The sequence below is a fragment of the Eleutherodactylus coqui genome, chromosome 7 (genome assembly GCF_035609145.1).
Source record: "Eleutherodactylus coqui strain aEleCoq1 chromosome 7, aEleCoq1.hap1, whole genome shotgun sequence".
In the NCBI taxonomy this organism is placed as follows: Eukaryota; Metazoa; Chordata; class Amphibia; order Anura; family Eleutherodactylidae; genus Eleutherodactylus; species Eleutherodactylus coqui.
Window position 1 is genome coordinate 198,306,560 of NC_089843.1, and position 23,015 is coordinate 198,329,574.

Consider the following 23,015-nt stretch of genomic DNA (forward strand, 5'->3'; position numbering starts at 1 on the left):
TGAAAGCTGCTGTGCCTGCACTAGAGAGAACGGTGCAGCCGCAGCTGGAGCTCCACGTTGTAGCTGCAGGCAGACTTCACCTCGCTGCATAGCTTAAAAAGGGATTTTTTACGAAACATGTACAGAACACGCTAATAAAACATATTTAAAAAAAGGTTATAATCGCCTATTTTGTACGTCATAAAATAATGTAAAGTGCGGTTACTCTTTTATGGCCCAATGCAGACGGGCGTATTTGCGCTGCGAGATCTGGAGCAAGCGTTCGCCTCTGGATCCTACTGCCCATAGACATGCTAAGCAAAACACTTTTCCATGCCCACGAGCGGAAGTCAACTGCGATTTTCCGCTCACGGGGGGGAAATGATAGCCTGTCCTATTCTAGTGAGAACCTTGCATAGATGGCTTCCATTGCAGTCAATGGAAGCCGTCCATCCCGCAGCGAGTCACCGCGGACTTGCATCATCGCCGGCGCTGCACTGCGCATGTGCGGCAGCACGCCAGCCAGCACATCCTCAGCACAGAGAGAAAACACTGGATAGGTAAGCCGGCGGTCACTGCTGGGGCACAGGGTCTCATTCAGCTGTGAGATCTCAGTCAGAATCTGACCCGGCCGTCTGCATTCAGCCTGTAGGTAAATACAAAAGCATAACTGCTGGGAGCAAAGTCCTAAGGCCTCATGTCCACGGCACGTGCGGTTGGGAGTGCGGAATCCGCCTGTGCTGGGCGTTTCCGGATCCTGCGCGGGTCTCCTCTGTCCCGGCTGGATCTTTCTTCTACATGGCGGATTTATTCTGCACTGCACAGTGCTTCTTTTTCAGATCTGCTTTCCTGCGGATCCGTTCGTGCGGGAATCTGCAGAAAATGGATCCTACTGCGACTTGTTCTGTGCACCAAATGGTCTGCAAATCAAATCCACAGACTGAATCGATTTGCGGGCCCATCTCTATGGGCGGCTTGATTTGCGGATCTCCCACGCGGGGTCCACAAATCCGTCCGTGGGCATTGGGCCTGAGTGTACTGGCTGTGTGGCATCCTTCTGTGGCTCTAATTTATGAGGTTTAGACTTTCATACGGCCGAGAAAATCAGACGAGATTTGTGTGTTGTGAGGCGCACAAATATGAACCCCGTTCTTTTGAATAGGGTCATATACCTGAGCTTTTCTTCTCTCTGCATCGCCACGCAGGAAAAAAATTGCAGCATAGCCTATCTTTGGTCGTATCTCGCCCGTTGAAAACATTGCGAAACACTTGCCAATTCTCCGGCGCTTCTTTCAGCAACGCCAGAGGATCGCAACGGTATTGAAGTGATGGGAGGCATTTTTAACACAAATGCCTCGCATCCGCGGGGACCTCGCACATGCACAAGCGTGATATTGATCCGTGTGAAATTGGCCTTGGGTGCTTTCCCAGGAGTAGAATATTTACACAGTCCGCACCTAATGGCGCAGCTTAACCTGCTGCTGATTTCTGCTCATAATCCACATGTAAACATGTGGCTTTTGGGACAGAATTTTCTGTGTTTTTACGGTACAGGTGTACAGGCTTTGTTTATTTTTAATCGATGAGCGCTGTACCTGCAGTTACATGTGTCGGCCACTACACAGGGGTCGGAGCAGCAGCTTCTGCTCCGACCCCTGTGTATTTGCAGCACTGTCAGAGGGCGCCCAATCAGTTGATCAGCCGACGACAGCCTGTTGATCACCTATCCTGAGGCTAAGTCCATGGAAAACCCCTTTAAGTTGACAATACATCTTGAGGTGCGCTTGAACGATAATCTTCAGTCTAAACGAGCTAAACACAATGGTAATCGCCGGGCGGTTTATACACCGATCACCCATCGCATGGGAATGTGGAGCGAACGAAAATCACGCATTCTAAACGGGCGGCCGGAGCGTGAACGAGTTGGCGAGGACAACCCGTGATTCCCAGCCCGTGTAAAAGGGCCGTTAGAGCGATCACCCCACTCCCTTCATAAACATGTAGACTGGGATCAGCTGAATGTGTGGTTATTGACAAAGGGACATGTGATAATAAGCTGCAGGTGGATCTAACAAAACTTATCTCTCAGGTAAAACGGCTGAAATCCAAGATGTTTGTTTCACTGGTACTAGTGAAAAGCTGAGCTGCCTGTTGCACACGTATGAGGTCAGTGGCCAGAATACAAGGCCACACACATCTGCAACAGGGGTGATAGTCTACGGCCTTACTAGCAAATGCTTTAAGGCATTTGTGCTGATGCTGCTTGTTTAGTAAATAGTTGTAACAGTGAGGCCTCATGTCCACGGGGAAAATCAGGCCCGTGCGGATTTGTGCTGCGGATGCACTATAATTGTCTTTTTTTTTTTTTTTTTCATGTGGGATCAATTGAGATATGAGCTCTATGAGCCCCCGCACGCGTGATCCGCACTAAAATGGAGCATAACGCGTTTTTTTCACGTGCTTGAAATCCGCAAATCACTTAAAATTCCATCCGTGGCTATTTAATTAACCGTGGATGGTCAATGCTTTCCTATGGGATGCGGATTTGCGGTTTTTTTCACGTGCAGATTTGCTAGATATAATTTCCCCATGGACATGAGGTCGGTTTCACAAGACCGGATTTCAATTGCGGAATTCGCGACCATCACCCATGCCGATGAATGCGGTATTCCACACCCAACAAAAGAATAGAACATTCGCATATCCGCTCAGATTAGCAGACCGTGATTGCGATTTCCACCAAGTCAATGGAAGCCATCCATCCTGCAGCCCTTCCGCAATCGCCATTCGCGGCACACAGCATTATCTGTACTGCGCATGTGTACCAGGCGGCAAACCCGCAATACAGATAAGAAGACTGCAGACAGGTACACGGTGGTCACCGGCCGGGCACAGGGTCAGATTCCGCTGTAGGCTCTGACCAGTCAGTGTGCAGACGGCCTTACACTCCCACCCTACGCTGACTCTGTCCCAGTTTACACAGCAAAGCTGACAGATGAGCTGCGGAGAGCAACGCATCAACCTATTGTGTGTGCTGTACCGCCCCATGTAAAAGTTGGAAAATTTGAAGACCTGATTTTTAGTCACATAGTTACATTTTCTGTAAAGAGAGGGTAAGGCTGGGGTCACACGGGGCCGAAATCACGCGGAATGACCGCACGGAAATACCGCAAGATTTCTGTGGGAGAAATGCAGCCTCAAAACCCGCGTCCTTTCACTACAGATTTTGGAGTGGCTTCGCCGCCTGCATTCTGCTGCGGACGTCTCTCCCCATAGAGAGGAGAGCGGCCTCTGCGGAAATGGGGAAAGAATTGACATGCCATGTCTTTAAATTCCGTGCAGCTTGTCAATTTCAGAGTGGCTTGGCCACAACGGATCGGCCATAGCACGTGGATGAGATGTTTGCAAATCTCTTTGCTGCTTTATCTCGGGATAAAAAGCCACAAGCAGAATTTCCGTGCAGAAAGTCTTCACGGAAATTCCACGGTAAGTACGCCCCTTGGGAACCCAGCCTAACTGCGCCCAACGTCAAATGTCATGTATCCAAATTGTTACTGTTTGTATCGTGTATTCTTGGATTTACCGCTTGCATTCCTAATCGTATTGTGCATTAACCATGTTGTCTTCTCCAGGTACTTTGTGAATACGGGATGGTTCACGTTACATCCGATAAGAGAGAAGGCAGTGCCAAAGATTACTGTATTCTTTTTAACTCCGAATGGGCTCACCTGCCTCATGACCTTACCAAAGCTGTGAGTAACTCTTCCCTCCTTACACACTTTGGGATTTCCTTCTACCTGTAGACCATTATTAGTTTTTCATGGTACAAAGAGCAATTCTACTCAGATTATGTACATTTGTGAATTCAGGAACGTGCTAGTTTACAGCAAGGTGTCCGACTTATAGCTAGGATCCATAAGGGTAATGTTTGTCTTTAGGGAGAGCACGTAGAAGGCGTAAGGAAGCTTCTAAGGTCATGCATGCTGCTTTGGGAAGATGGAACAATACCTCTAGAGCGCCACCTATTAGTAGCAGCATTCCTGCAAGTCAATGTCTGACCTTTTAACAATGACTAGGGCTATAAGCCAAAGCCAGAGTTTTCTATAGAACATGGTTATCTTTTTCTCCTGGAGAAGACTCTGGCTTTGGGTTATGTTCCCAGTCATTGTTACAAGGCTTGTTAAAAGGTCAGACATTGGCTTGCAGGAATGCTGCCTTCCAATTGTCTGACTTACAGCTTGAAATCAACAAGGAAGAAATCTAATGAAGATAGATGCAAGACTAGCAGAGAAAGGTGTCAAAATAAATCTTTTTGTTTTTCCAATAGACCTTTGTTAGGTCATCGTCCTGTTTATGCATAATCAATTTTTAGTGAAAAAACTTTGGTTTTAAGAAAACCAGAAATAGACAACTTTCCTGACAAACGATACTTCCAATATCTAGCATTTAACATATCGCCTATTACGTCAGAGCCCAGTCTATTAATTAGATACCAGAGGTGATAAATTCTTTATTAGACTCCTAAATCTCAATCAATTTTAACCCCCATTGAAGGAACCAAAAATTGTACTTCTCTAAACCCAACTCAGCTTTACTTTATCCTAGCTCCTAGTACGACTACCCAAATTAAAATATGCTAATAGGGAGAGGGAGGGGGGGGGAAACAAAAACATCCACACACCTTACACACGTCAGTGGGATAGGAGGGATACTTAATATAAGGTTAAAGCCGGAGATATTAGTCCGTGACCACGCCGAGTTATTCCTCCTCAATTGCCTCCTAAACCACCACCTGCGAGCTTCCAATCAATCTCCGACATTCTGGGGATCTCTGAAATGTATCCAGGGACTCCAAATGCATATAAACTTCTCCCACCCGTCCCTCTCCTCCATAGTCATCAACTTGTTAGCCTCCTCCATCCATTCCACCATTGCCGGGATCTTTTGTGTTTTCCAATATCTAAGTATGACTGAGTGTGCGGCTGGATTTTTTTGGGATGGCAGACACTGAGCCCATAGTCCTGTTTATGGCTGGTTTCACTGATAAAAACATTGCCACTCTATTCCAATCATGCCAGATACATAAAGTGCGACATTTCTGCAAGATTTCTCTCCTCAAGCATGATGATACAGAAATACACAAGTGTGTGCGTGCGTGCGTGCGTATAATCAGCACAGCACCGTTTTCAATGGTGCGGCATTTGACAGTTATGAGATCTGGTGATGTGCTGTAGAAGCTCCTGGCAGGTTTATGGGATGTCGTCAGCCCCTGTCGAGCCTTCTAATGGCAGTCATTTGAGTAAACAACCCACATGAGCGTTCCAGCGCTTGTAAACAGAAGACCGGAGCGCCGTGGGGGAGCGTTGTGGCAGTGGGAGGTGCGTATTGTTTGTATTTTTATGAATACCTCATCCACCCGCTGCCACCACTAAATTGGAAAACCCCTTTAACACTGAAGTTACAAACAGTAGTGCACATCTATTCAGGCCGTAAACACCGGTCTGTAAACCTGCAACTCATGCATTTATATTAGAGCCTTAATGACTGGTCTGCAGCAGTTCCAGGATCACCAGGAGGCAGCCTTTATTCTTATGACCACGGGGGACAAAGCGTTAAGTCATTTGTAAACGGAGTGAATATCCCCGCTTGCCAATCTCGTTCCCAAAATCCTTGACTACGTGTGTTCCCAGGGTTTCCGAACAACATAATGCTTTGTCCACCGGGTTCATAATAATATTTGACTCCTGGTGATGCTGGATCTGATGCAGATGAGTAATATTTATGCCTCCAATATAATTGCACGTGTGCGATATGTTTACAAGTCGGTGTTCACGGGCTGAATATCTGTGTGCTATTGTCTGTAACCTTGTATACTGCCAGTTACCTGGACACTTGATTGTTTAGTTGCAATGATCTGGATTTGTTAAAGAATGCGGCCATAACTTGTTGGCAGTATGAGAACAAACGAGACTTGGGGCTTATTCACATGGGCGTATGAGTAAAACGCTGCGTGTGTCACGCAACATTTTACCACTCTGGAAGCCGGCTATTGCTGCATGTGGCGGTAATTGTGCACTGCAGATGACCGCATATCTCACGCACGCTATCATGCGCTGTCTGACTTGTTTGTTTTAAATTCCCCGCTCTGTCTCTAACAGGATTGTGAACGCTAACCATAGAGAACAATAGGGCTGTCCGCGCGTGATACGCAGTGAAATAGTGTGCCGCGATCTTTTTCACGCGTGTATATGCACACAATGTAGATACCGTAGTGTGAATGGATCAGGTATGTACTTCGACTCCATTCATTGCGTACCCCGCAGGCATGCATTGCGTACGTAATACACGGTGAAATCATGCCAGTATAAACAAGCCCTTTAGGACTAAGGCCCAACGATACAAATTCCAATATCGCCTTTGCAGAAAGTGTTATGTAAAAAAATTATAATCAAGCCAACAATAACCACACAAAGGGAAGACGAGATATAAAAAGGGGTAGAAGGGAGGTGGGGGGTAGGACAGAGAATGGAGAAGGTAAGTCGCACCAGGATAGGGGTTGAGTAAGGAATTCCCCAAATATGATATCCAGGGGAACCAAACGGCCTCAAACTTGATATGGTGTCATGAACCATGCTTGGTGAGTCAATCATTAACGATGATCCACCCAAGTTTATTCTTAACCAGCTCTATAGGGATGGAAGTAGTTTTCCAGCTCCTGGTCAGGGCTATTGTTGCTGCCAGGAAGATGTAATAGATTAATTTCCTAGTGTTTCTCGGGATGTCAAGGATGGGAGCACTCGGCGAGGCCTGCAGTGAATCCTTCTAAAGGTTAATAGCCATGTTGGAATAAATTGTGTAACCATACAGATCCAAAATCTACTTAGTACCTAAACTATCTACAAAGTCCTCGATTCTTAGGAAGCCATTGTTAAGCCACCGATTGAATTGTGAAATTGACAGGCTGGGTACAAAGTCGGGGTTTTTAAACATTGGGGCTTCCAAAATTTTGGACAGACTTCATGCGAAACCTAGACTGCAACCAATCTCAAAGGGACTGCACATAGAATGGCTGGTCGTCCTTTATAGAGTAACCAAATAGGAGGTCTGTGGAGAGTCCAGGATCAGCATCGCTCCCTAATTCTCCTCACAAGGCGATCTGGGAATGCTGTGTTCAACTAAATGTCTTGTGGTGAAGGAAAGCGAGACCCACTTTGAATGCCACAAAACTTTTATCCAGTTGCCACGCAGGAACTGGTTATTTAGTACTTACAGAGTTTATTAAAGGGGCTTCCCCACCACAATTAGGCCCTATCGTTAGGATATACCATCACTACTAGGAACTTCGCTGACCTCTAGAATGATGAAGCCACGATGCCTATGGAGCTGTTTCTGTACTTTGCACAGCTTAATCCCTTCTTTCTCGGATCCCTGAGGTCTATCGAAATGCCATATCCTTACATCATTGGAAAACCTCTTCACTCCCAAGCCATTTTTAATCTCTGATTTTCAGGAGTTTTCTTTCCAACTTTTCTTATTTTTCCATCAACATATTTGTCTGAGGTTTTTTTTTTTATGAGAGAAATTGTACTTTTAATGGTGGCATTTATTGTACTGAAATTAAGACTGTTTAGAGGGTTGAAAACATGAAGAGGGGAGTCGCCATTAATTTCTGTCACACACACACATACACCAGAGACCCTATACTCACCTCTCCAGATCCGCCGCGAGCGTCTCAACTGGCGAGCTGGCACGCATGCACAGTGCAGTGCATGACGCCCTGGGCTGTGACGTGATTTTCCCCGCGAGCAGAAAATCGCAGTTGATTTCCGCTCGTGGGCAGGGGAAAATCTTTTACAATTGCATGTCTATGGACGGACATTGCTGTGGATCCGCGCCCCTCTTTCCTCCCTTATTTGTCCAATGATGGACCTGTTTGAGGGCTTGTTTTCTGTAGGGCAAGCTATAATTTCTATTGGTACCATTATACATGGGACCTTTCTGATAATGTTTTATTCATTTTTTTTTAATGTTTTCTGTTATTGGAAAAGGGGTTTTAAATTTTAAACTGTCTACACCCTCACTGACCATGTAAGTGTCCGCTGCTGTCACCCGCTGTCTATAGAGCAGGCTTGGCTCCTGGGCCCATTCCATAAACCTGCCGGGGCTTGTGGGGGCTATGTGTACACCCTCTTGCACATAAGGATTAAAAGGTTATTCCAACCGGAGATGTATGGCTTACGCACGGGTACAGCTATGGAATTAACAGTCTACAACCATGTAGAAAACGTAGTAAAAATGTATGTGCAAATATAAACCCGCATTGGTAAAAGAAAAGGTATATTCTGGAATCCTCTGTAAGAAGCAAGGGTGAAATGTGGTTTGGTCGCCATGTTGCTCGGTAATACATTGACCCCCTGAAGGGAGGCTCTAGTACCCTATTGTACCGCCTCCAGCTTGGATACAAGATGTGATACAGGGGCATGGAGGCTCTAGTACCCCGTTGTACCCGCTCTAGCTTGGATACAAGATGTGATATGGGTAGGCATGGAGGCCCTAGTACCCTGTTGTACACCTCTAGCTTGGATACAAGATGTGATATGGGTTGCATGAAAGGTCTAGTACCCTGTTGGTCCACCTCTAGGTTAGATACAAGATGTGATACGGGCAGGCCTGGAGGCTGTAGTACCCTGTTGTACCGCCTCTAGCTTGGATACAGATGTGATGTGGGCGGGCATGGAGGCTCTAGTACCCTGTTGTACCTCCTCTAGCTTAGATACAAGATGCGATATGAGGGACATGGAGACTCTAGTACCCTGTTGTATCGCCTCTAGCTTGGATACAAAATGTGATGTGGGCGGGCATTGAGGCTCTAGTACTCTGTAGCTCCTCTAGTTTGGATACAAGATGTGATACAGGTGGGCATTGAGGCTCTAGTACCCCTGTTGAACCATCTCTAGCTTGGATACAAGATGTGATAAAGGTAGGCATGAAGGCTCTAGTACTCGGTTCGGCCGTTCTTGCTTGGATACATGATGTGATATTGGCGGGCATGAAGGCTCTAGTATCCTATTTTACCACCTCTTGTGTGAATACAAGATGTGATACGGGCGGGCATGGAGGCTCTAGTACCCCGTTGTACTGCCTCTAGCTTGGATACAAGATGTGATACTGGCGGGCATGGAGGCTCTAGTACCCTGTTGTACCGCCTCTAGCTTGGATACACAATGTGATGTGGGCGGGCATGGAGGCTCTAGTACTTTGTACCGCCTCTAGTTTGGATACAAGATGTGATACAGGTGGGCATTGAGGCTCTAGTACCCCTGTTGAACTGTCTCTAGCTTGGATACAAGATGTGATACAGGTAGGCATGAAGGCTCTAGTACTGTGTTCCGCCGCTCTTGCTTGGATACATGATGTGATATGGGCAGGTATGAAGGCTCTAGTATCCTGTTGTACCACCTCTAGCTTGGATACAAGATGTGATACGGGCGGGCATGGAGGCTCTAGTACCCTGTTGTACTTAGCCTTTAGCTTGGATACAAGATGTGATACTGGCGGGCATGGAGGCTCTAGTATCCTGTTTTACCGCCTCTAGCTTGGATACAAGATGTGATACTGGCGGGCATGGAGGCTCTAGTATCCTGTTTTACCGCCTCTAGCTTGGATACAAGATGTGATACTGGCGGGCATGGAGGCTCTAGTACCCTGTTGTACTGCCTCTAGCTTGGATGCAAGATGTGATACGGGCAGGCATAGAGGCTCTAGTACCCTCTTGTACCGCCTCTAGCTTGGATACAAGATGTGATACTGGCGGGCATAGAGGCATGCAGGTTCTGTATGGTATCATGTGGCATATAGCTCTACATTTCCTTTACCTCCTAGAGCGTACAAACTCGTGGGCTATGAAAGTTGGCATCCCAGATGATCACATACATGTTCTATTGGCGATAAATCTGGTGACTGGGCAGCCATGGAAGTGTGACAATGTTCACATTACAATTTTGTGATGTATATCCTACTGGTACGAGATTCATGACATTCATCCCGCCATGATGTCGCTGGTATTTCACTTAGATATAAAATAGATATGGAGATATAGATAGATATGGATATATTAGCATTTCTATGAAATTTTATGATGTAATGCAATCATTATCCGTGTTTGCTCATTTCATACCTTTGTTTTGTCGTATTGGAGTGTATACCCATAATTGTTGGATAGTGTAGCGATGTTCTATCCTCAGGCTATGGCGTAAGTGGCTTATAGATGAAGGACTCTCCTCTGAGATTAAACCATCTCCAGAATGAGATCTTCCCAGCCCGTTCTTCCTCCCTGGTGCAGTGACTGTCGGACTCCTATTTCCAGAGCTGTTAGAGAAGCGTGCGTGTGTGACCACATCTGTGTGGGTGCAGCATTAAACAGAGGTAGAATCTGTATCTATCTGACTGTTATGGCTTATCCCGTGGATATGCGATAAATGTCTGTGATACAAATGCCCCTTTAGGGTAGTTTACACGTAGCAGAAAGCTGCGCATTCTCCCATGCAAAATCCGCAGCTTTTCCCCAAAAGACAGTCAAAATTTGCACCATCAGTCTGGATTTTGCTGCAAATTATGCAAAATTTCCACATCCAAAACGGAGTCAAAATCGGCTGCCGTTTCAAAAGAGATTACGCTCCACTCCGAAGTCTTTGTACTCGTGGCGCTTTCTTTATTGAGCACCCAGTGGTCTCTAGTAAGCGGAGCTGATCAGATGATGAGGAAGTCACATCACCTGACCAGTGGCGATACGCTCTTTAGAGGCCACTGTCAGCCTAATAAAGGGAAGGCCAAGAGCGCGAAGACTTCGGAAGTGAGGGGTGTATACTGAATCCTGCAGCTGATTCTGACTGTTTTGTATGTGGAAGTGCTGCAGAATTTCCGCTACTTGTTAACATACCCTTAATCGCCCATTCATTAGTATGACTAGGCACAGTGCTGTCAGGCATGGAGAAGGGAACACAAGCAAACTGAATATGTTCTGCAAGGGTGAGTAACCTAGTAGCGCAAAGGGGTGATAGAAGACCCACAGGTAAAGGTGGTATCAGCATTGGGCTTTAATGTTATTCGTCTTTGTTTTTTAGGCCTTGCTTCATCTTCAGGATCAGACCACATCCGTGCTTTGTTCTCCTGCGGATGTCCCAGATGGTGGATTCACCAACAGTATCCCCATGGTAATGAGAGGAAATTGTACTTTCTATGAAAAGGTACGACTAGCGCAGATCAATGGTGCTCGAGGATTGCTGATCGTCAGTCGGGAGAGGCTGGTGAGTGGGAATAGTGATTTCTGTATAACACAGCACAGAAATGTGTAATTTTGTAGCCTTAAAGCACTGATTGGGGGTTATTAATGTTGGGCTATAGAAGAAGTAATCTGGATTAATCTGTTACTGCTGTCCTGAATGGATACAGCACCCAAAAATATGATAAAACGTAAAATTTACTACATTGTGTTAAAAACCGCAGCCTGTGACTAAGGCAGACATTCTGCCAAAACACACCAGAAATTTTGAATTACCTCTGTGCACACGGACTGCGGCTTTTAACATGATGCAATGAATTTCAAGTTTTATCTTATTTTTGGATGCTGAATACAATTTTTTTCAACAGGTGTTCTTATCTACTTTCCTACTTGCAAAGGAATAGAGCAGCTCACCTCAGCATTGTACATGTGTAGAGCCCTCTGAAAACTAGATTCTAGTTGCTATCCTCTTAATAAACAATTACGCTCCTACACATTACCTAATCTAGCCCCCAAAATGCACATTATCTTTATATGCATTAGATTGACACATCCGGATTTAGACAGTAGGAAATAGGTGAAAACTTAAAACTTCACTGGTGATCTATGGAAGTGGAGGGGTTAATATCCCTAACGTTGGTGGTCTAGGATAGGAAGGGGGTTCGTATTTTATTCCATGGTGGGTTTATGTACAAACTGATAGAAAGAAAATCAGCTGCTTAAACATGGCTGGTTGTTGGAGTGAACACACCTGAAGGCCTCACTGTTTTACTGGTAGCCTTCCATAAGGACTAGAGATGAGCGAGCATACTCGCTAAGGACAATTACTCAATCGAGCATTGTTCTTAACGAGTATCTTCCCGCTCGGAAGAAAAGGTTCGGCTGCCGTCGCGAGTGATAGGTGAGTTGCGGCAGTGAGCAGGGGGGAGAGAGGGAGAGAGAGATCTCCCCTCCGTTCCACCCCGCTCTCCCCCGCAGCTCCCCAGCTGCGGCCGGCAGCTGAATCTTTTCTTCCAAGCGGGCAGGTACTCGCTAAGGGGAATGCTCAATCGAGTAATTGCCCTTAGCGAGTATGCTCGCTCATCTCTAATAAGGACCTTTAATGCCTATGTAATAATCAAGCTCCAGACAAATCCCAGATATTAGAATATAGAGTCCTTCTGGGGCACTGGTATACTAACATACATCTGCTCCAATTGTCTGCTTTGTGGAGCGTTCTTTTCCTGGGCTGGGACTGTAAGGAACATTATGGAATTACCATTACGTCTTGTCGCTGGAATACTCAGTCCATACTTAAGATCTTCGGAGGCTCGTTCAGAGCCTGCATTGCAGATTCTGTCATACTTTACAAGAAAAATAATACTATTTTATCTCTCAATACGATAGACTCCTCAGGAGAACTCGGCGGACCCCATTATGAATCAATGGTGTGCCGGGCGACTGATTCAGCTATACATTGATTGGGGTTTATGTTGTAGAATGACACCTCAATGCAGGCGTGAACAAACCCTTATACCCGCTGTGTGCTCCAGCTTAGCCTTGGCACAAATGGAGTAATTCACTGCAGTTGGTTCTTGGCAAGACCTAATCCTAGCGGAGTCCTGGCCACATTAGTGGTAGTTTTACACCGCATCGACTGCACGCTGAGCGGCTATAATTAGAGATGACTGAACTGTTCTCATATAGTGACATTAATTAAATAAATGGCTTCTTCCATTTCGAAGTGGAAATTAGAGCAGTGTAGTACCAGGGAATTGCATAGGCAGCAGTTGTGGATTTTTGGACATCTCTTAAGACTGTAGCTTCACAAACCTGTTCATACAGTAGAATGCGGCACTCCTGAAATAAAAGCACTCCTTTATAGCTATGAGTAAGGACTCATTCAAAACTTTGTAAGCATTAGGGTCGTCTTCGCTTTTTAATATGCTACTATAAAGGAGTGCCGTATTCTACTAGATGGAGTTCTTTCACTTAGGTTGCCCTAGCCGACTAGGTACTTTTTCGGTGCACGCTCCTGTGGGCATGAATTTCTAGATTCCCTCAGGAGTAGTAAGCCCTTATGTGTATTAAAGCTCAACAACCTACCAGTAGGATCAGAATCTATAAAGATAAGCAAACAATGTTGGCGAAAGGTGCAATTAACCCCTTAGTGACCGGCCTATCATGTTTTTACGTCCTGCAGTTGCAGGACATGTAAGAAATGAGATCAGGCAGAGATCTCCCTCCATACATCACAGCTCTCGGCTGTTTCTTACAGCAGAACCCAGCAGCAACAGCTCCAATAAGCCGCATGGCTCATCGGAGCTGTTAACCCTTTGAATGCTGCTGTCAATTCTGACAGCTGCACTTAAATCCCCTGAACGACGGTTAAGATCGCAAGGAACCATGTGGGTGTCATGGCAGCTGGGGGCCTTTTGAAAGGCCCATGGCTGTCATGGCAGAGTGCCGATCAAGCCATGCCCGTGGGGTGGCTTGATAGACTTCCTGCCTAATTGCAGTATGATGTAATGCTATGGCATTACATCATACTGCAGGAGCGATCAAAGCATCGCAAGTTGTAATAAAAGTAAAAAAAAACAAACCCCTTTTGCCATATTTATAATAAAACAAAAATACACATTTGGTATCGCTGCGTCTGTAAAAGTCTGATCTATCAAAGTAACGCATTATTTACCATGCGCGATGAATGTTGTCAGAAAAAAAAATTAACACCAGAAATGCGCTTTTTTTTGTCATCTTGTTTCCAAGAAAAAAATGCAATAAAAAGCGATTTAAAAGTTGTATATATTCCAGAATAGTACCAAAGCAAACTACTTGACGTTCTTCAAAAAGTGAGCCCTCGTACAATTATGTAGACGGAAAAATAAAAAAACAAGTGTGCGCCAAAGATAGCAGCAGAAAATAATTTAAAAAAATTAAATATCTTTTTGAAAAAAAATACAAGTAGTACAACAAAAAAAGTAAGTTTGGTATCGTAGGAATCGTACTGACCCATAGAATAACGTGATATCATTTTTGTTGCAGTTTATGCACCGAAAGATGGCGGAATTTCATTTTTGAATTTTACTTCACTTCGATTTTTTTGTTTACGTTTTTCAGTACGATATATTGTACATTAAATAGTACCATTGAAAAATACTACTCGTCCCGCAAAAAAACAACCAGCAGACAGCTACGTCGAGGGATAAATAAAGGAGTTACACATTTTTTAAAAGGGAGGAGGAAAAAACGAGAATGGAAAAATGAATAATAAAAGGCTTGGTCACTAAGGGGTTAACTACATGAAGCAAGTAAATAAGATGTAGTATGTCTCAGTGCTGGATAGTTTTGTAAGACAAAAAATTCTAAGGGGCACCCAAAACAGGGAGTTGTGTAGTAAGCAAAGGAGCAATGCATGAAAAATGTATGCACGGGCACAACCAAACTGATATTCCAGAGAGTATATACCGTATATACTCTAGTATTAGCCGACCCGAGTATAAGCCGAGTGAATAAGTTTTACCACAAAAAAACTGGTAAAACGTACTGACTTTAGTATATACTAGGTAAAAAAAAACCAAAAACACAATACTCACCTCCCAGCCGGCGTCTGTGTCCCCAGCGCGATGGTCTCCCCGGTGGTGCGGCAAGCTGCTTGAGACTTCTCCCCGTTGTCCTCTCCCTGCTCGGCATTGAATTCCCCCACCATCAGCGCTGTGTAAGTAAGCACTGTGATTGGATCGAGCACCAGCCAATCGCAGCCGGCGCTTGTTAAATCAATCACAGCAATTCAGTGATGTCATTTACTGGCTGTGAATGATCGAGCGCTGGCTGTGATTGGTTGGCGCTCAATCCAATCACAGTGCTTACTTACACAGCGCTGACGGCGGGGGAATGCAAAGCCAAGCAGGGAGATGGCAGCGGGGAGAAGTCTCAAGCAGCTTGCCGCACCGCCGGGGAGACCATCGCGCCGGGGACACAGATGCCGGCTGGGAGGTGAGTATTGAGGGGTTTTGTTTTTTTTACCTCACTGGAGTATAAGCCGAGGGGGGCTTTTTCAGCATAAAAAATTGTGCTTAAATACTCTCCTTATACTTGAGTATATACGGTAAATCAATCACAGAGGCTACGCTGAATTAAAGCGAACGCAAGCCAACCTTCTTTACACACGGACATAGACAATCGCTTGATGTATAACAAGTAGTAATGTTTATCTTAGACATGAATACATACATGGACCGCAAGTAAAAATAATCATTGAAGGTGACAAAATCACACTTGGAAGAGAATGGCTACCAAGATGAGTAACTATCCTACCTCAGGTCCCCCCATGGAGAATTCACGTATACATAACCGTAATAGTGACGTGCCCTCAAATACTGAACAGAAGGTTACCATGTCAGAGTATTACCCCAGAGGAAGCCTTTTCTACCGGCTGGGTTGGCGATGCGCGTGGGGCTTATCCCTCTTCACTGCCCTGGTTCAGCATTTGAGGGCGCTTTATTATGTCTACATGAATTTTCTATGGTGCGATTTGCCGTAGGATGGTTACTTGGGAGCGTTTCTGTTCTAAGTGTGATTCTTGGCACTTTTTTCTTATTTTATTTTTTTTTTCTTGTGGTCTGTGCATTCGTGTCTCCAATAAACTTTTTGACTTGTTATAAATTAAAGTGCTTGTGTATTTTGTTGGGCTGCGGAGGCTGGATACACGCTGCCTTGGGGTACCTTCTCATGTAAATAAAGGAGCTGCACATTTTATCTACATTAAACTGACCCACTACCAAGAAATGATGTTTTCTACCATATAGCATTGTAACACGAGTGTGAATGGCACCTAAATGTGGAATAGTCAATGCTGAAGGCATGTAATAAAACTAAAATGTTATATTTTATTATTTTTCTTTTTAGGTCCCTCCTGGAGGTAACCGCAGCCAGTATGAGGAGATTGACATTCCTGTGGCTCTTCTTAGCTACACAGATATGCTGGACATTAGTAAGGTAAGGGCAGGTTTTACTTAAACTACTCTTCACACCAATCATTAGAGATGGTTTATACTACTTCAAGTATCTACTTAAGGGAACCTGTCACCTCGGAATAGCACTAAAAAAAACAGTTATGGTGCCGTTCTGAGAGGTGGCTAGGAGGGGGGGGGGGGGGTGTATTAATTTTATCTTGCCCACGCCTCCTTTCCCACACTCTACTGGAGAAGTTTGCATGCAGTCTTCACCTGTGCACATACAAAGTACACCCCCGGATCCTCTTCACCTCCATGAATAACACCATAACTTGGTTTATTCTTCTGCTCCGAGGTGACGGGTTCCTTTTAGGCCGCTTTCAGACGGGTGACAAAATCACAGGATTTTCTCGCGATGTGACAGCGCTATAAATCGCATGTATGTGAAGCCCATGCTTTCCAATGGGTTCCTTCACATTAGCAATGTCTTGTCGGCTGCTACATTGCGAGAGAGAAAAATTGCGGCATGCTGAATGTTGCCGCAATTTGCTATGTTTTGTAGTACATGTTTCTTTATGGAGCCTTCCTTTGTGTTGCATCGCATCACACGAAAAGGCGGCTTTCATGCAGTGCGATGCAACTTTTACAGTAGGAAGTCCTAATAAGCCCTAGCTGAGAATGTAGGAATTGTAAGGGTGCGCTCTTATGTAGCTGATTTGCTGCAAATTTTCTGCAGCTGAAGTAATCTGCACCGCTTGGTGGAGATCTGCAGCAGATTTTGCCCCTTCAGGTTAAGTTACAATTTAATGCGAATCCACGCTAAAGTCTGAGACAAATGCTGCAGATTTTCCTGCTACTTTGCGGCAGATTTTTTTCAGATCCGCAGTATATCAGCTACTTGTGAACGGACCCTAAAACTATTTTACATCATACACTGAGCATAAGGCTGTATTAACACGGGCGACAGCGATATTGCTGCTACAAAATAGCTGTGATATCGCTGCTATGTGCACGCAATTTTGTAGCGTCAGTGATGCTTTTTTCTTGTTAAGGCCTCGTTTACACAGACGACACGGCATTGCTGTGATAAAATCACAGCAATATCGCATCGTGGGTCCGTGCGACATCGCCACCACTTATCGCGGTGATACAGCAACTTTGTAACGCTACATGCGAGGTTTTTCGGGAGAGGCTTAAAATATAAGCTCTTCCCCAAAAATAAGCCTTAGCTGAAGGAGGGGGGGTGAACGCACGAAATCACCTCTTCTGCACGGTCAGCCCGGCCGCATCTTCTCCCAGGGTCCCCGGCAGTGATCTTCTCCTCTTCTGGCCGGGAATTCAAAAATCCCTGCCTCCTGAAAGCGCTTGCTGTGATTGGCTGACGCTTAACCAATCAGAGCCAGAGCTCGATGAATGGCAGTTATTGAACCAATCACATAGCATGAAAGTCACAAGTTTGTGCAATGCGAGAAAGTAGCAGCCTCCATAGAGGAACATGGGCTACAAAGAGTAGCCAATCACAGCTGTTTAGAGCATGCAGCGATTTTGTAGTTTTGCAATGTAGCAGGCTACAAAACATCGCTCGTGTGGACGAACGCATAGGATGGGCTCTACATACATGCGATTTGTAGCACTGTCACATCACTACAAAATCGCACAACGAAATCACCCATGCAGATGCAACCTAAAGGTGAGATATAATGCAACTTATCGAAAAGATGCTTGAAGTCACTTGGGTAACCTGCAACGAATGCAGAGACAAGCTATCACCACAGTTGTTTGCACATAACCAATCAGATAATACCCTAAATTTTGCAACCTGCATTAGGAAAATGAGAGCTACTATCTATCTAACAAATGGATAATGATATAATTTTGAGAGGAATTCCTGGCAGCCAGATAGATGTAGCGGCACACACAAGCCAGCGGGTTCCACTTGTCCCCTGGGCTTAGGTAGAAGAATGAAGAAGTTTCTTGTTGTGCCCCTCAGTCTGTGCTCTCTAAGACGTCTTTTGAGAACTTGTGTGCGCCCCTTCTGCCCTCTTGCTGTCTTGTCTTCCCGGTTCCATGGCAAAAAAGAAAAAGCCCAGAGACTGTAGTGCCTCTTGGTGGGTACTGGAAGAAGCTGCATGTTGGCTTAGCTCTGTGGTGCTGCCAGGAATGTAGCTAAAGGCTCATGGGCCCCAACCAACTGCCCTGTATGGATGCCAACATAATCAGAAACTCTCCTCTGCATCTCTGTGTGTCCTAAATGACCCGTCACCTAAATATTACATAAGACAGCTTTTATCACACGGTGGGCTCAGACAAAGCGACTCCACTCTAGTATAACCTGTAAAAATACAGGCCCCAAATAGACAGTGATGGTGATTACAGTGCCGTCCCCTCTGTTGGTCACAGGTGACCTGCAACATGAACAGCGTAAAAATAACGTCTTGTTCATTTTAATTGTTTTATACTCCTCTCTAAGCTTTATTGAACTTTTTTTGTTCACCAAGGGGCAAAAACATGCAATCTTCTCATCATTTCTATAAAACATTGCAGTACTTGCATATTGCGGAGTATTATTCAACACCCAGCTGCATTGTGAGGGTGCTGATGGACTTGCCGAGAGTAATTACCCTCCCTCTGCAAAGCACGCGTGTTGTTATCACTATTGATCGATGCATCTAAGGGAATGAACCAGCTATTAGAGCGCTCAGCAGTTAGAGCGTTGCCACAATTGTGGCATGGGCACAGCACTGTACTCTTATGCACAATGCAGAAAGGTGTTAATAAATATTCTATATATACTATTTCCAACAGTGAATGGATACAATATATAAGAACACATCTATAATTTAATCTCCTCAGTTTAATAAATGTGTAACATCATCATTACTCATCTGTAACTTTACTTTTTTCATTTTTCAGACATTCGGCCGGTCTGTAAAAGTTGCATTATATGCACCAAATGAGCCTGTTGTGGACTACAATATGGTCATCATATTTATAATGGCTGTAGGAACTGTTGCTACTGGTGGCTACTGGGCTGGAAGCAGAGATGTTAAGAAGTAAGTGTAGCTGTTCATTTGAGGTTGTACTCAAAGTTTCCTCCTTGGTCACTTTATTCACCCGACAACCCTGTAGGAATTATTAAAGCATAACTGAACTTTCCAATGACTTTTCAGAATAAGCTGTCGTGTGCGTGTACACCAGGAATAACAGCATTTCTGATCAAGATACATGACTTGTATCTTGCATTTTGTGGCAATTTCCCATTCTGTAGGTTCTATTTCTGATTATTTTTCCTAAACGTCTTTGCAGTTATCCTCCAGCACTCCTGGAACAATCCCTCTGTACAAATAAGAGAGCAGGATCTATTCTTCTCTGTCTCACTATAGCTCACCCTCAGAAGCAACTGCATGGGGGGCATTATACAGCAATACTAAACACTGTAGATATGAAGCCAACACTGGAGTGGGATAAAACACTTACTAGAGGCAGCAGTGTCTGTACCTCTGTCTTCGTCCAACAGTTCTTTCCTCATAGGGCCCTTTTACATGGGACTTGTCCGGTGCAGAGGCCAGACAGATCACCCCAGCTATAATCATTCCTGTGCTTTTACACAGGACTATCGCTCAGTAAATGGAAGTTGAGGGGTCCGTGGATCGTTTTGGCCCACCCGTGTCCATTCACAGTAAGCAGGCAGTTCATAGATGAATTGCCTGTTTACACGGGCGGATACATTTTTCAGTTTTTGCATGCAGAAAACAAAATGAATTCTTATTTGTCGTACAGTCGGGGCATGCATTTACATTGAACAACAATCGTTCAGACTCCCACACCCAGTAGAAATCTGAACGCTTTATCGGCCGTGAAAAAAGGACCCTTACTCTTTTCTCCATTGGTTTCTATGGGCTGCAGCTGTAATCTGATCACTCGATGTACAGCTTTTTAGAAGTATATTCAGAGTGAGTGATTAGTACAGGAGGCAGGAGAAGGGGCAGGTAAGTGGAGAGACAGGAGGCAGGGAGTGCAGGAGAAGGGGCAGGTAAGTGGAGAGACAGGAGGCAGGGAGTGCAGGAGAAGGGGCAGGTAAATGGAGAGACAGGAGGCAGGGAGTACAGCAGAAGGGGCAGGTAAGTGGAGAGACAGGAGGCAGGGAGTGCAGGAGAAAGGGCAGGTAAGTGAGGAGGCAGGGGGTACAGCAGAAGGGGCAGGTAAATGGAGAGACAGGAGGCATGGAGCGCAGGAGAAGGGGCAGGTAAGGGGAGAGACAGGAGGCAGGGAGTGCAGGAGAAGGGGCAGGTATGTGGAGAGACACGAGGCAGGGAGTGCAGGAGACGAGGCAGGGAGTGCAGGAGACGAGGCAGGGAGTGCAGGAGACGAGGCAGGGAGTGCAGGAGACGAGGCAGGGAGTGCAGGAGACGAGGCAGGTAAGTGGAGAGACATTATTCTTTGTCACAAAGCGTCTTATTTCCCCTGTGCCGGCCGCAGGGATTCACTCTGTTAAACCTTTTTGCACACTATTTGGATTCAAATATTTTTGTCTTACTTTCTTGCAACTAACACTTCGGTGCGCCTTATTGTCCAGTGTGTTGTAGGCCATTCTCTCAAGGCATAAGTAGAAGCGCAGCGTTTTTACTAGGGCAGAACCGCTTTGTACTGAGCTGCTGGGCGGCTTTTTTTTGGTGATTGGGGAGGAAAAAAAAAAAGATTCTGCCATTTTGTTTATTGGATTTACTTTTTACAGCGTTCAGTGTTCAAAATAATGTGATAATAATCTTTGGGTCAGCACAATTCCGGCAAGTTTATAAAGATTTTTTTATATTTTGCAGTATTTTGCTATTTTTTTTTCGTGGAGTTGACTGTGCGGGTTAAATAATGCAGTAATATTTTATTCTCTGGGTCATTCCGAGCACAGCGATACCACATGTGTATTGTTTTTTTGTATTTATTTTTTGTTGCAACGTATGGTGGGATTTTTAAGTATTTACTTTTATTTTTTTTACTATTTTTTAAAATAACCTTTAAACTTATTTTTATCCCACTAGGGAACTTGAATATCTGCATCTTTTATCACTCTTTTAATACACTACTATACATGAGAGAACCTCATAGGTCACCATAGCTGCCAGACCAGGAGGCTATAGTCAAGCCTCCAGGTGCCTCAGCAACCCATCAGGACCCCATGATCACATCAGAAAAAGTATAGAGATATATTATATGTGTGTAAAATATATATATATTATACACGTCCTGTAAAATATAAGCCCTCATGCAGCCACATGGCTCTCAGAAGGGGTACCGAAAAGCGAAACTTTAAAATGAAAAATCTCTGGTGTTGAAGAGGTTAAATATTTTTAGTGCTATAATTCAGTCTACTCTTCTGATGCAAATGACATGTGTCTGTCTCTCTGTCTCTTTCAGGAGCTATATGAAACACAAGAGGGACGATGGAGCAGATAAGAAACATGATGATGAAACTGTGGACGTCACCCCGATCATGATCTGTGTGTTTGTCATTATGTGCTGCTCTATGTTGGTCCTCCTATTTAACTTCTATGACCGTTTAGGTAAGGAAATTGTAGTATCTCCTCTGTGAAACGGTCACGGCGCATACGCCTGCTCGCTCAGTGCGGCCCAAGCATGGTGATGCTGGAGTGCATGATGTCTCTAGCGGGTGGAGCTTGAGACGTCATGAAGTACATTGGTCGGGGTTTCATCATCCCACCACCATTCATCTGGTTATAGCGCAGAATAACAAGCTTGTGATTCTGGCACAACCCCTTTTACCATCACAAGAGTGTGACTCTCTACTTATGACACGGTAGCCATTGAAATGCTTTTAGGTGATTCTTTCCGTATAAGATGACATGGATTGGGTTATTCATCACATCAACCAGGAGATGTATTTGACTACCATTTGGATGCCTCCACCCGGCTGTAGATGTGCTGGACTTTCTGCAGTGGATTATTCTGCAGGACTTCCACAGTATTTGCAGCCCAGCCATGTGGATGAGAGTTAAGAGCGTCGTCCACATCAAGTGGAAACGTTCCGCGCGGTCCAAAGTGTTTAGGCTGCAGATTTTAACCTTTTGAATTGCATAGGTTGAAACACGGCAATTCCACAACAAAACCTCTACCAGTTAGGTGCAGATTTGCTGTATATTCGCCGGCCATTTTCCGCTTTGGAAAGTTATCAGTAAATATACCTTGTGTGAAGGCGCGGCTATAGAAATACTGGGCATCACTGTGAAAAAACAAAACACAAGTTTGTTTCTAAAAGCATAGGAGGTGTGGGTTCCCTGCTGGCCTTCACCTCTGTGTGCAGAGCAATGATGCCCCAACACCAGGTCTTCTCATAGCTGCAGCTAATCACTGGCTGAAATGGCCACATGGCCCTGGTGTCATTAATGTCATCGATGATTGGTGAGACCAAACATTGGTGGATTGGGAGCAGTGGAGGCACAGGGATGTGGAATATATTATCCTGCATCCTGAGCTGCTTTCGGGAAAAAAGTCCATATTTTCAGCCTTTTATACACCCCAATGTTGATCCAATGGAAGGCAAAAAACCCCAATGACATAGAAGCCAATTTTACCCATTTTAAGGGACAAAATTCATTCTTGACTCCATTCTTGGCAATCGGAATAATCCCAGTTTTCTGTATTGTCCCCTGACATATCTATACATAGTTATTAGAGCGCCCCCTTGTTACAGTCCTGGGTATAAATAGATGACGAGAGAGATCTCTGTACTGACCCCTGATATATCTATACATAGTTATTAGAGCGCCGCCTTGTTACAGTCCTGGGTATAACTAGATGGTGGGAGA

At 44.9% G+C, this 23,015-nt stretch overlaps 1 protein-coding gene across 3 annotated transcripts in view; it reads left to right on the top strand.

Moving 5' to 3' along the window:
• The window catches only part of SPPL2B (signal peptide peptidase like 2B), a 49,067-nt gene that overhangs the window by 3,316 nt on the left and 22,736 nt on the right, over positions 1-23,015 (top strand). For all 3 annotated transcript variants that reach the window (XM_066574231.1, XM_066574233.1, XM_066574234.1), the window contains exons 2-6: positions 3,612-3,731; positions 11,103-11,285; positions 16,148-16,237; positions 19,108-19,247; positions 21,607-21,752. In XM_066574231.1, coding sequence (XP_066430328.1) covers positions 3,612-3,731; positions 11,103-11,285; positions 16,148-16,237; positions 19,108-19,247; positions 21,607-21,752 — 679 coding nt within the window. The remainder of the gene's footprint in view (positions 1-3,611; positions 3,732-11,102; positions 11,286-16,147; positions 16,238-19,107; positions 19,248-21,606; positions 21,753-23,015) is intronic.